Here is a 13,107-nt window from a genome sequence, read left to right as displayed (position 1 = left end):
CATACAAATCAACAGAGGCATTTGATAAAGGATGAGTGTTTGGGAAGCTTAAACTTAAAAGGGACAAGAACAGAAGCAAATCAAATCAGTGGTTCTGCAGTGGTCCAGGAAAGAGATGATAGTGGGGCATATTCTAGAGTGGGCTCCATGGATGTGTCCAAGAGGAGGAACCCACAGGATACTTCTAAGACTGGATGAGGGGATAGGATGAAGCAATGAACCGGAAGGTGTTTTGGCTTTCAGCTTCAATGACAGGGGAGGCAGGGATTCTAACAAGGTCTGTGTTCCACCTACCATGTTCAGTTCTTTTCTGGTACCTTCTCTATGAAGCAGATTAAAAGTAATCACCAGCATCAGGCTCCCGTACCCAGGAGTTCTCTCTCTTACTGTTTCCATTCAGCCACACCACGGGGGCGGGGTGTGTGTGTGTGTGGGGGCAGGGGGGGTGTGGGGTGTGGGGGGGAGGGGATCAGGGGGCGGGGTATGTGTGGAGGGGTCAGGGGGGCGGGGTCTTCTCAGGCAGCCAGCATGAGTGAATGTGGACCAGTCCTTTCTATCAGTCTATGCTAGAAGCACAGCCTTATTGCTTAGCAATCAATGATTCTCCACTCCAGGAGCACCACCCTCTCTGGGCCCAACTGAGCTTAAATGAAGGCAGTTGATGCCATCACACTCAGCCCAGCTGGCCATCAGCGGACTTCCAGTTAGCCATTTCTCTCCCTAGCCACAAGGACAGAAGCAAGCAGGCGAAGCCGCAGCTTGAAAGGAAAGAGCCATGCTCTCCTTCCTCTCTACACATAGTTAAAAGGCGATCGGTTCCCTCCCCTCCACACAGAAGATGCCAGGCTGCTGCCCAGCCTGTCTGGTTCTTATTTGCAGTCCCTGTTTTGTTCCTGGAGAATGCATCAGCAACTCCATTTCTCTCCACCTCACCCTCAATGCCTCAGGGAAATAGAAAGAAGCTTGTCTTTATTAAACATTTGAGAAAGACCCCTGCCTTACAGAAACATGGCTGGGTGAGGAGCTATGGCTACGCTCCACCATGCCTCATTTCAACCACAATTACGAAGCAGTAGACACTGATGGCTTCAGACACTCTTACTGTTTTGTTTTGTTTTGTTTTCTGAGAATTTTCCTAGTGTTCTCTGCTTGTCCTTCTTCTCCTGCCTCCTCCCTTCTTGCCTCCTTGGCCTGAAAGTGCTGTAATGTCTGACCAGAGAGAATATTATCAAGCACCAACAACACTAACTTGACACAAGCTGGTACCAATTGAGAAAATGCCTCAGTAAGATTAGCCTGTAGGCAAGCCTGTAGGGCCTTCTCAGGGACTGATGGAGGAGGAGGGTCCAGCCCATGTGGGTGGGGCCATGCCTGACCTGGCCGGCTGGGCTGAGCAAACCAATAAACAGCACCACTCCAAGGCCTCTGCATCAGCTCCTGCCTCCAGGTTCTCTTCTGGTGTGAGTTCCTGCCTTGGCATCTCTCTGTGGTGAACTGTGGCTCAGGGTATGTCAGCCAAAGAAAGCCCTTCCTCTCGGAGTTGCCTTTGGTCAGCTTGTTTCATCACAGCAACAGTAACCCTAAGACACTGGCTCACCAGAGTGTATGTAAGTGGGTCGGTCATCCAACGGCCTGTGTCACTGATAGCCAATCAGTAGCCTACACTTATTTAAATGTAAAAGCTACTTTTCATCAAGAATCACAGTTAGGCAGTCTCAAAAATTAACAGTCCTTCATGGTTTATAGGGTATGCTACAATTTTTTTTTTTTTTTTTAATTTTCTCGAGACCTTAAACTCCCAATCCTCTTGGGATCCCTGCCTGGTGCTAGCCTATGCAAGAAAAAGTATGCACACTTTCTTGATGGACTTAGCTAATGAAGCTGTTTTGTGAACTTGGTGAATCCGGCAGTAGTACTCGACAATAACGAAGCTGGTGGGATCATGGTCCATGCCTGCAATCCCAGCACTCGGGAGCTGACAGGAGGATTGCTCAAGTTTGAGGCCAGCCTGAGCAGATTGGGACAATGAACATCTTGCTGGAGACAGTTGTTTCTGGCCCAGGTTGAGAATCCTCCGGGCAGATCTAATACATATTCAGCAGCCGCTCTGGCTGCCCAGCCCCGTGAGCGCCCTTTGCATTTATATCTATTCCCGCTACTCTTTCACATGCAGTTTTACTTGGTAATTTACAAATGTTCTGGCTGAACTCTACACCTGCCGGTATCTCAGCAATTAGCTTAGGATGCGAAATGATTTCTAAATTAAGGTTCTGGACATCACCAGCACCACAGCTCTGATAGCCAATGCATAATGAGATCACAAACAAGGACAAGAACTCTGGTCTCTTATCGGTGATTACGACCGTCACGACCGTCATGCAAATCTATATAATAAGCAGGCGAACTGCAGGTCAAAGATCGAATGTAGGTAAGAGAGCACACAAGATCAGTTATTCAAAACCGATCCCTTTTACCTACTTTATACAGAGTGAGGGTTACGGCTTGGGCATTTTGGTGGCATAAACGGCTAGAATGATATTTTAGTCAAGTGAGAGGTTAAACCAGTAGAGGCTGGTAAAACGCCAGCGAGCCCGAGAAATGCCAGTAAGTCCAGGTAGCCGGAGAAGGTACCTGTGGACCTTTCTAAGAAGGGTGGCACTGGGAGGCCCCGTGCCAGGTTCCTCTGGGGGCACAACTTCCATCCGAGAAAGAGGAAAGCGCGTGCAGGGAAGCGGGAGTAGGAGGAGGAAGGTAGGGAAAGGAGGAGGCCCTGCACGACCAGCGGAAGGAGAGGAGGAGAAAAAGGAGGGAGGAGGAAGCAGAGGAAAAGGGAGGAAAAGAAGCAGGCGGCAAAGGACCCGCCCCTCCCGGCTTCTTCCTGGGCTGGGCATCTCCAGGGCCTCTCCCGGACCGCCGCCCTCTGCTGTTCTCCAGGCTCACAGGCCCCCCCCCCCCCCCCCCCCCAGCACGCCTATCCCACTCAGCGCAGCGTTCTCAGCGCAGCGCAGAGGCCCGAGGCTCGCCCGGGGCGCGCCTCCGTCCCGCGCGCTCCTACTCCAGCCCGCGCGCGCGTGCACACATACACACTCCAGCTCTCCGGGCATGCGCGGTGGGCGGCGCCGCTCCGGGCCGCCTCTTGCTGCCGCGAGTAGGAAGCGCGAGCGCCAGGCGCCGGGCTGTCAGTGAGCGTGGGGCCAGCCAGCGAGCCAGAGAGCCCGAGAGAGCCAGTGAGAGCAGCTCGGCTCCCAGCTCCGAGCAACGCAGCGCCGGCCAGGCTCTCCTCGGCCACCGCCGCCACCACCGCATCTCAGCACAGCCACCTCGGCCGCCGCCCCCGCCCACCCCGGCCCTCCCCGGCTGCTGCTCCCCGGCGGAGGCAAGAGGTGGTTGGGGGGGACCATGGCTGACGTTTACCCGGCCAACGACTCCACGGCGTCTCAGGACGTGGCCAACCGCTTCGCTCGCAAAGGGGCGCTGAGGCAGAAGAACGTGCACGAAGTGAAGGACCACAAATTCATCGCCCGCTTCTTCAAGCAACCCACCTTCTGCAGCCACTGCACCGACTTCATCTGGTAGGTGCGCGCGACAACCTAGGGGACCCAGGAGCCACCTTGTCCGAGGCTCAGGTCTCTTGGTTTCGGGGACTGGGGCTCGGGGAAGTCTCCAAGCCCAGGCGCTTCCACACTCTCACGCACAGGACTCCTCCGAGAACTTAGAGTGCCTGGCCCGCGTCCGAACTCTCGCCTGGAGTGACAGGCGCGCACCCACGCGGGACACTCCCTGAGAAGTGGCCGGGCGCTGCCACGCAAGCCCTGTCCTGAAGGGACGCTTGGCTCGGCACGGGGTGACTCGGATCAGGGATCCTCTCGCCTCTCCTGGGGCGCATGGGTCTTCCCGGTAGCCAAGCGGAGTGGCCAGTGCGGCCGGCCGGGTGAGAGAAAAGGGACAGGGAAAAGAGAACGCTGGTGGCAGAGTGGCCCCGAGACGCGCGAGAAACACGCCCCGGAGTAGCAGGGAGCCGCTGAGCGCAGCTCCAAGTTGCTGGCGAGCCAGGCTGGGCGCGTTCCGGGGAGTGTTTGTGCCTCGCGTCGGGCTGGGACTCCGCTGGAACCTTGGGTCCCTGCCTACTGTAGGCTGTGTCTACTGGGCACCGGAGACTTTGACTTTTCTGGGTGAGCCCAGAGGGTGGCGGGGGGTGGGGGGAGGATGGGGAGGGAGAGAGATGAGAGACAGCAAACTGTTGAAAGCTTGCTGTGGGGGAGGAGGGCTAACCCAGCAGGCAAATGGCAGAGGGCAGAGGGAGTCATTTAAAATAGTCCCTGTCAACAGGAGATTAGACCTGTAACCCTGTTGATGAGGACAGAGGGTTTATTTAAGAAAAATACTGTAATGGCTACAAGGTGTCAGCGCTCAGGTAATTTCCAGTGAACGCCCAGCGGTGGTTACTGAGGGGCTTGGTAGATGGAAGGGTTCAGGGATCTTTCCTGCAAAATTAGGGAAACTTGTGTTTATGCAGATTTATGTTCGTTTGTTTGGTTTTGGTGAGAGAATTATAGCTTTCATCAGATTTTCAAAATGTCAGTAATACTACCCTCTTCCCCCCAAATTCTAATGCTTAGGAACTAAGGGCGCTCGCTCCCAGTACCCCTCCCACCACTTTGGATATCAGTTTCAGTTTTCTTTTAGGACACCCTGACGCTTCTTTATCTGTATTTAGAGTAAGAAGTTCCTTATAAGCAAGGGGTATGCCTGGAATTCCTTAGCTCCCCCCCCCCCCCCCCCCGGGGAGCAGCACGGGGCGACAGTGCGCCTAGACACCTAGCAGTGAGTGAGGTGGCATGAGACATGTTGGCATATCCTAGTGGATATAGGAAGGATGGTGCTGAATCCATGCCACCCAGAGAAAATAATTAAAAGGGGAACCCCACCATCAGGGCGTCAGGAGGATGCTTGGTTTTCCCTTCCCTTTAAGAAGTCATTCAGAAGTGCACCTTGGTGAACAGCACAGCCACTTTACAGTTTCCATAGTTAGCATCGGAAGCACTGCAGATGAGGCTACTTAAGATGAGACTTTAGCATCAGGGCAGAGAGAGCTTGAAGCCTCCCACATTAACCCCGAGATTCTGTTCTAGGGGGACGGGCTGCCGATTACTTCTACAGGACGTAGATACGTTAGTAAAGGACTTGCATTATTACCAAGCTAACTAATCAGTCTCCACTATCTCTGGCCAGAGGACCAGCCCCTGGCAACCCGATGAGGTACCCAGGTCACCAGGTTCACTGTGATGTGAAAGTAAAAGTTCCCTTTCCCTCCCACCCTGAGCAGTTCCTAATCTGAAAGCAGCCAGTTGGACGCCCAGGGAATCCCCCACCAAAATCATCTTGCAGTGCATTTAATTTCTCTGTTTCCTCCACTATGGCTTCAATAAGTCTTCAATTTGCAATTTTATTTCAGTACTTAAGCACTTGTATTTTAAAGCTAAAGGTTTGAACTTAGGTTTGGTTTTTTTTGGGGGGGCATGACTTTAAGAGGAAGGTAGAGTGCTTTGTAAGTTTAAGATGCAAAGCAAGAGCTTATGAGCCTCCTCTGAGAACATTTTGATGCCATTCATTCCGTTGGAACAGCATTTGTAGTCAAATGTCCACGTCAGGGCTCTCTGCCTCCATAGTCAATTCTCTATGGTATATACTTTTTTCCCCCCCAAGACAGGGTTTCTCTGTAGCCTTGGCTGCCCTAGACTCTCACTATAGACCAGGCTGGCCTCAAACTCAGAGCGGTCCACCTGCCTCTGCCTCCCAAGTGCTGGGATTAATATTTTTAATGCCATTGGTTCTCAGTGAAAGTTAGACCGTGGATAATCTCAAATGCAAGCCATAGCAGCAGTGTTTCATGGAATGGTATTCCTTCAGCCAAAATCAAATGTAAACGGTAGTGCTCTTTGACAATTTTTAGACATGCACTATTTCAAACAAACTTCTAACAAGTTACTTTTTAGTTCTCTTTATGGAGAAAAAAAATTACTTCGTTTTCAGGAATAAAACTAAACCATCTCCACTCCCCCACCTCTGAATTTTAAAACCATAAGCTCCCTTTTGTTACTTAAGGATGATAGTCAACAATTTTGAGTATGAAGTCATGTTCTTTGAAATTTAAGTACCAATCACGAAGTGGGAAAGACTAGATAGAAGCTTCGTAATAGTTCAGTGGTCCTTTATAGGTAGATTTACCTATTTATTTTAAAAAGATGAACACATACACATTCATTTAGTTAGATAGTTAAGCACATTTTCTTATCGAGCCCTTGGGTTTCAAGTGTATTCTTTTAAATTGTTTGTTTGTTTGTTTGTTTTTCAAGACAGGGTCTCTCTGTGTAGCCTTGGCTGTCCTGGACTCATTTTGTAGACCAGCTAGCCTCGAACTCACAGAGGTCTGCCTGCCTCAGCCTCCTCTAGTGCTGGGATGACAGGCGAGCTCTGTAGAATACTGTGTGTGTATGTGTGTGTGTGTGTGTGTGTGTGTGTGTGTGTGTGTGTGTGTGTAACTTGCTACAGTGTGGTCTCAATGAAAAGGATGCTAAGATATTTGTTCTTGTTTTCTGTTTTCCAGGGGGTTTGGGAAACAAGGCTTCCAGTGCCAAGGTAAGCTGCCTTGGTGGGCTTCTTCTTTTCCACGTACAATCAGAAATGCGCACCGCACACCAGAACTGTACTTCTGCTCACCATTTCTTTGTGATCTGAAAGATATGTTATTTAGATAATATTTTCAAAATATAAGTGATTTTTTTTAAAGAAAAAAAAAACCTCACATGGTATTGCCTTTTTCTCATTGGGGGGGGGGGGAAAGCAAAAGTCTTCCTGTAATTTTATTTTTTGCTGAGAACATTCCTGTCAGAAACTGCTGTCTTTGTGTGGGTGTTTAGGGAAAAAAAAAACAAAAAAAAAGGAATCACTTTGTATTCATGGGGCATTTCTTTCCCGTTCTTTCCCCTTTCTCTTTGTTTTGTTCCTCAACTTCCCTCTCCCCCGGCGGCCCCCATTCCTCCCCCCACCCCCCACCCCCATACACTGGGTACTCGAGACAATTAATTTTAGGCTATACATCACTCCACGAACATTGTGTGGATCACCTATTGTCACCAGGAACAGAGTATGCACACTTTGACATTATGTCAGTGATATGAGAGTGCCGGGCAGCTCTAGGATCCCTATGTGGCATGCCTTTCCTCCAGCTTAGGTAAATACTGCATGCATGCTCTCCTGTGGCAGGCTCTATTGCTCTTCCTCTCTCGCCTACAGCGGCATGGTGCTCACTGAAACCAAAGCCACCATTATTGTGCGGCTGTCAAATATTGAACTTTTTATGTCTTTATCTGCTGAGTTGGATAAATAACTTTTATAGCTTGTGAAGGCATTTCAGGCTCCCTAGCTCACCTGCTGCCTTGCCTGCTCATTGTCTATAGCATGTTTATTTAGTTCGGGTTACATTTCCCATCTGGGCATAGGTTTATTATTAGGGCGAGTGGAAAGTACATTCTAGCCTGGAAAATATCGTCCTAAGGAGCGCATCAGAGAAAAGCACCGTGTGTGCTCTTCTATTTCACAGGTGATGGTGTATTTTACTAAGTTGATTATCTTTTTGTAAACTTCCCATTTGGTGACCTTGTTTCTAATACACATTTTAGAGAGGGGGCATTTTATAGCATAATGATCATTAATACTGTTACCTTTCTTAATTCCATGACGTGCTTAAAACGCTGATTGAATGAGTCATTTTGAGAGCTCCATTTGGAAATGAACAGATATTCCTTTTAAACAAGGAATAAAGATGAAAGCAGGTTGCATCAGCCTCTGTAAGAGATGAAAGAAAGACTTTGGTTCTCAAAGTTGTGGGGCCTGTACTCTATAGTAGCTTTGCGTCTAGGTTTGAATGTGATTTTAGGTAGTTGAAAGATGCAAATGAGATGAGTCTGTTACTATTTTGATTGTGGCGTCAGTTTGGGTCAGAGCCTATGGGAACGTACAAAAATTTTTTTACTGAATTTCCTCATCTATTACTTGCCCAGGAGAACGTAGGTATGCTGTTTTAAAACTATCTTTTTCCTCATGAAAATGATTTAGAGTTGAGTCGGTCTCTGCCAGCCCACTGGTCAGAGAGAGCAGGCACAGGATGGCTGTGGTGCGAGGTCACCAGTTCTATGAGATTTCCTGCACAGCATGTGGTGAGCTTCCAGTAGATTTTCAGATTAATAGCCCCAGACCTTCCTATCTTCATTTGACAAGATCTCTTTTTTTTTTTAAAATATGCTCATACAATTTTTAAAAAGCGAAATAGTACACTCCTTTCTCTTTCCACCTCTGCCAGGGATAATGTCTTTCAAAACCACCCCTTCAGCCCCTGTTTGCACACACTTAGTTGTAAAGAGATTGCCCTTTTATGTTATTTGTGCAGGTGCATTGTTTTCTCTCAGTGTATGCTAAATAGCTGTCCCTGCCAGCGTCAGCTCTGCCTGACTCCACACAGTGACGTCAGGTGTGTGGTTGTCACACTTTTCTCTACTGCAGGGTATCTCAGTTGTTACTGAGTTCTAATAGACACCAGGGTAGAGAGCATCCCTAGGAACCAGGGTAGGTATTTCTAGAATAGACACCTAGAAGTGTGGATGTGTGCATTTTAAATTTTAATGAGTACTGTAGAGTTGCTGTCCAAAAGGGCCCCAATGCACACACAGTTCACTATGAATGTAAAGCACACTTGCCCTTTAGCCTCTAGGTAAAGAGGCTGAGGCTGCCATAGAAATCACCCTTTCCTTTGCTAATGTCAGAGGGGGAAAGGGGTTTTGATTTTAACTTCTGTCTCCTGGGTTACTAGTGAGGTCAAATGCTCTCCTCCCCCAACCCCGAATGTGCAGTAGCCATCTGTATTTCTTCTGTGAATTGCTTTACTAGATTTGTAACAATACTGGATTTACAAACAAACCAGGCGAATTAGAGATTCATGCTTTATGTCCAGTTCTTGGCTTTAAAGAATTTACCTTTTGCTCTAAGTAATGAATTTTCCTAGTGCGCGCGCTAGGGCGCGCGCGCGCGCACACACACACACACACACACACACACACACACACACACACACCATACACACATTTTTAACTCACAGTAACCTTATCAAGGATGAAAGTATGTAGACGTGCTATCTGCTACCACATCTTGTGTAGTATGTCTCATCTGTGCTTGGCTTCTGGTGGTCATATGGTATCTTACTGGGGTAACTTAATTAAGAAAGATGCTCTGCCCAGGACAGTGCTTTTAATACCCAAGCAGTACTTAGCCTACCTATGTTGCTTTTAATGCCTCCTTAAAAATCAGTGCTTCTCTGAGTACCTGGCCATCTTAATGTTCTCTGACTTAGTTCTCTTTGGTTCTGGCTGCTACCAGGAGCCTAACTCATCCTCATTGACATCATTGGGCAGCCCTTTTCATTATTATTATTATTATTATTATTATTATTATTATTATTATTATTATTATTATTATTATTATTATTTAGAAAGGGTCTCACTGTGTAAGGCCAGGCTGGCTTTAAAGTCTCAAAGATCTCCCTGCTTCTGCCTCTTGAGTGCTGGGAGTAAAGACACACCTGGCCCTGAAGCTTTTTATACACTAGGCTTTTCTAACCTGATGACAGTATTTTGTAGCTACAGAAACAAATTGGTTTTGCTTTGGTCAATAGGTAAAGGAGTTGTAGCAAGCGTATCGTTCTCCTCCCTTGGCAACCCCCCACCTTCTGTCTTTCCTCTCCTTTCCTCTCTCTCTCTCTCTCTCTCTCTCTCTCTCTCTCTCTCTCTCTCTCTCCCTCTCTCTCTCTCTCTTTGCATATGTTCTAAACAGGAGTCACATATCAGTGTCACAGGTAATAAAGCTTTGTCATAATTTTGCTCAGTGAGTGATAAGAAGTATAAGACTAAAATAATAAGTAAGTTTAGCCCTAAAAAGCTGGGTTTGTAATCTGTGTCACTTAGAAAGGACTCTATCGTCACATGGAACACTTAACTTTATTTCCTTGGCCCAAGACTTAACATAAATGGAAACAGGGAACTTCCGCAGAAGTGTTTGTTGAGTTATTCCCACTCTCCCAAAGTGGATGCTGTGCCGTTCTTATTTATAGTGCATTGTGGGTGCACAACTCTGAAAAGTGGTATTACCAGGGCTGCAACCCAGAAGGATCCGCTGTGAGAATTTACTGTCTGGATGATGGTGAAACCAAGAGCCTTAAATCCCAGGAAGAAGAAAAAAGAAGCATACGGCAGGCCCAGAAGCTATGAAATAGCTTCCTTGAGGCCTTCGGAGAGCAAGACAGTCTTGTCCTTTTGTAGCTCTTAAAGGTTGGCCACGAGGCTCGCATTTGACATTTGAATTTTTGCTTACTACTTTCTGCTTCCTGTTTTTGTTTGTTTGTTTGCTTTACTTTTTAACGTGATGGCTCCAGCACTCATCTCCTTTTCCTTAACATTAGCAGATATAGCCAATCCTCACCCACTCAGAAAGAGGAAAAAGGCATAGATTTGTATGGCTAAGACATCGATGGCATGGAATTTAACGTCTGTTAGGCAGGGAGGTCTGTTTCCAGGCAGCATTTCTGTCCTGCATCCACTGCTTCCAAAAGCAGTTGTCTAGGACCGTCCTTGGTACGCTCTCACAGAGTCTGCTGCTTTCACTACTGGGCATGGGAATGAGCCAAGTCCCTTTTTTTCTTTCCCCTTCTCAGAGTTAGCAACAGCCCTGCCCATCTCCAGTTACAGTGGTGGAAGCAGCCTCTGAAAAAAAGTGACCTGCTTATTTGAGGTGCCAGGCAGTTACTCACGTAGTTTCTTACATCTAGCTGGCCTCTGAATTTCTCCTCCTTTTCTTTTTCTTTCTTTCTTTCTTTTTTTAACTCTCTCTCTTTTGTTTAATACCACACATTAAAATGAACTTCCAGCCCAGGCCGTTTGGCTGAGATATATCCCTGAGAGAGCATCGGAAGTCAGTCCTGCCTGGGGTTGCAATCAATAGGAGCTCATGACCCTGCAGGGTCAACCCTGGATTCTCAGGGTGCCATGGGAGCAAATCTGCATTTCTCCACTCTACGGCAGTTAGGAATCTTGGATGTCTTTTGCCAGGACACACATACCATATCCTATGGTCCAGCTTTTTGGTAATAAAAGTCAGTTTTTCTTCTACCTTGCTAGTGACATTTTATTTAGTAGCCCTGTTAACATATCTGACCAGGATGGGTTTTACATTCTCTCAAGAAAGTGAAAATTGGTGTTTGATTGGTGTGTGTGTGTTATTTATCTGCCCTGGGCTATACACGCTGAGGGATTCCAGAGAGAGACTAGCTCTTTTTTTCGAGACTGTCTCATATCGACCAGGCTGGCCTTGAACTTGCAATGTGACTGAGGATGACTTCGAACTTCTGATCTTCTTGCTGCTGCCTCTCAAGTGCTGGCATCCCAGGCATGCACCACTGTACTTGTTTATGTGATGGGCATTCAACACTAGGCAAGTGCTCTAACAGCTTAGCTGCTTTCTCAGACCGAGACTGACCTTTAAACAGAAATGGGGCAGTGGGGATTGAGCTGGCAGCCTTGCAGGAAAGGGATGTCCAGCTGTCCTCCTCTGCCAAGTAGTGAAGGTACCAGGTGCCAGGAGATAGGCAAGGGCTGAGGGCCAGGCTGAGCAGAATTGTGTGCTTGGCCAACTTGAATGGAATATTTGTTCTTATGCTCTGGGATCACTGCCTCATTTTGTTTGCTTGTTTGTTTTGTGCTGCTTGGAATTAAACCCAGGACCACGAAATTGTGACCCCAGCCTAAGGACACACAGGTAGCACAAAAACTCAACCTCCTAAAACTGGCAGTGGGCTCCAGCTGCTCATGTGGTTCATAGTTGCACCAGAGGTTTCTGTAATCATTTGTCTATAAAGCAGAGGCTCACACCTTGACACCCCCTTTCAGACTGGTCCCTCACTCCCAAATGATAACTGTAGATAAACTCTTTTTCAGAAACATCTTTGTGCATATGCATCTATGTGTATACATTTGTCTGTGAATGGCGGCGTGCACAGACCATAGTATACGTGTAGAGATCAGAGAATGAATTCAGAAGCTGGTCCTTGTCTTCCACTTTGTTGAGACAGAGTCTCTTGTTTTCTTCCATTGTGCTATGATAAGGCAGTCGGCTTCTGAGCTACAGGAGTGGAGATTTTCCTATCTCTACCTCCCATCTCCCTACAGGAGCATCAGGATTCCATAGGTGCACTGTACTGCTTTGGGCTCAGGGGACTTGAACTCAGGTCTTCTTGGTTGTATGACACATGCTTTACCCACTAAAGCATCGCCTTAGTGCCCTATAAATGAACTCTTGGTGTTAACTGGCAACTCTGGAGGATTTGTAACAATGTACAACGTATTGTGTCCAAGTCAAGGCCGCACTAGGAATCATACCTAATGCTTGGATGTTAGGGGCTGATGGCAGCTGCAGCTCAGGCTCTTCTCAACTGCCTCCCACCCCCATCCAGTAAAGATGCATACTATTTGTTGTAGGTAGGGATACCAGGCTAGAACTGATGCCAGATAGTCTCATTTGGCACTGTATGCCCCCTCTTAAGAGATTTCTGGTGAATGGCTGAGTGGCTCTCTTTTACTTGGGGAGTGAGAGTGCTCTGTCATTTTATTAACACATTCCTCCTCCACTGGAAGCCAGAACTGCAGTGTATGGAGTGCTTATTCCCCTCGCAGGCAGTGGGGACCTAACAGATGTTTATTTTTATGGAGGAGTTGGACATGCAGGCTCCCTTTCTTTCATTTTATGGTGTCTTGATTTCATACCCTCGGATGGCCGTCCCAGATGCTATCGCTCAAATTTAAGTTTGTAGACACAGCGGCCCTCAGGTCTTGCATCTGCTTTCCTTTACAGAGTCAGACAGCTTTCAAAATCGCATTAATTTCTGAGCTGCCCTGACAGGGTGCAGTTCAGCTCTCAGAAGGGTGAATCCCTTCTTCCCCCCGCTTCTTCAGACCTTCCAGTGGATGCTTTCCTCCTGCCTATAGGAACGCTGGTCCTATAGGC

The 13,107-nt window shown here is 47.7% G+C and overlaps 1 protein-coding gene across 1 annotated transcript in view; it reads left to right on the top strand.

Annotated features, from left to right (window-relative positions):
• The first annotated feature begins 3,107 nt into the window (after nucleotides 1-3,107).
• The window catches only part of PRKCA (protein kinase C alpha), a 399,124-nt gene continuing 389,124 nt past the window's right edge, over nucleotides 3,108-13,107 (top strand). The window contains exons 1-2 of the mRNA XM_084751384.1: nucleotides 3,108-3,572; nucleotides 6,608-6,639. Of these exons, the coding sequence (XP_084607510.1) occupies nucleotides 3,400-3,572; nucleotides 6,608-6,639 (205 nt within the window). The 5' untranslated portion in view covers nucleotides 3,108-3,399. The remainder of the gene's footprint in view (nucleotides 3,573-6,607; nucleotides 6,640-13,107) is intronic.

Source organism: Acomys minous (genome assembly GCF_964271855.1).
Source record: "Acomys minous genome assembly, chromosome: 12".
NCBI lineage: Eukaryota > Metazoa > Chordata > Mammalia > Rodentia > Muridae > Acomys > Acomys minous.
The sequence above is the reverse complement of the archived record's forward strand: the minus strand, read 5'-3'. Positions and strand labels throughout refer to the sequence as shown.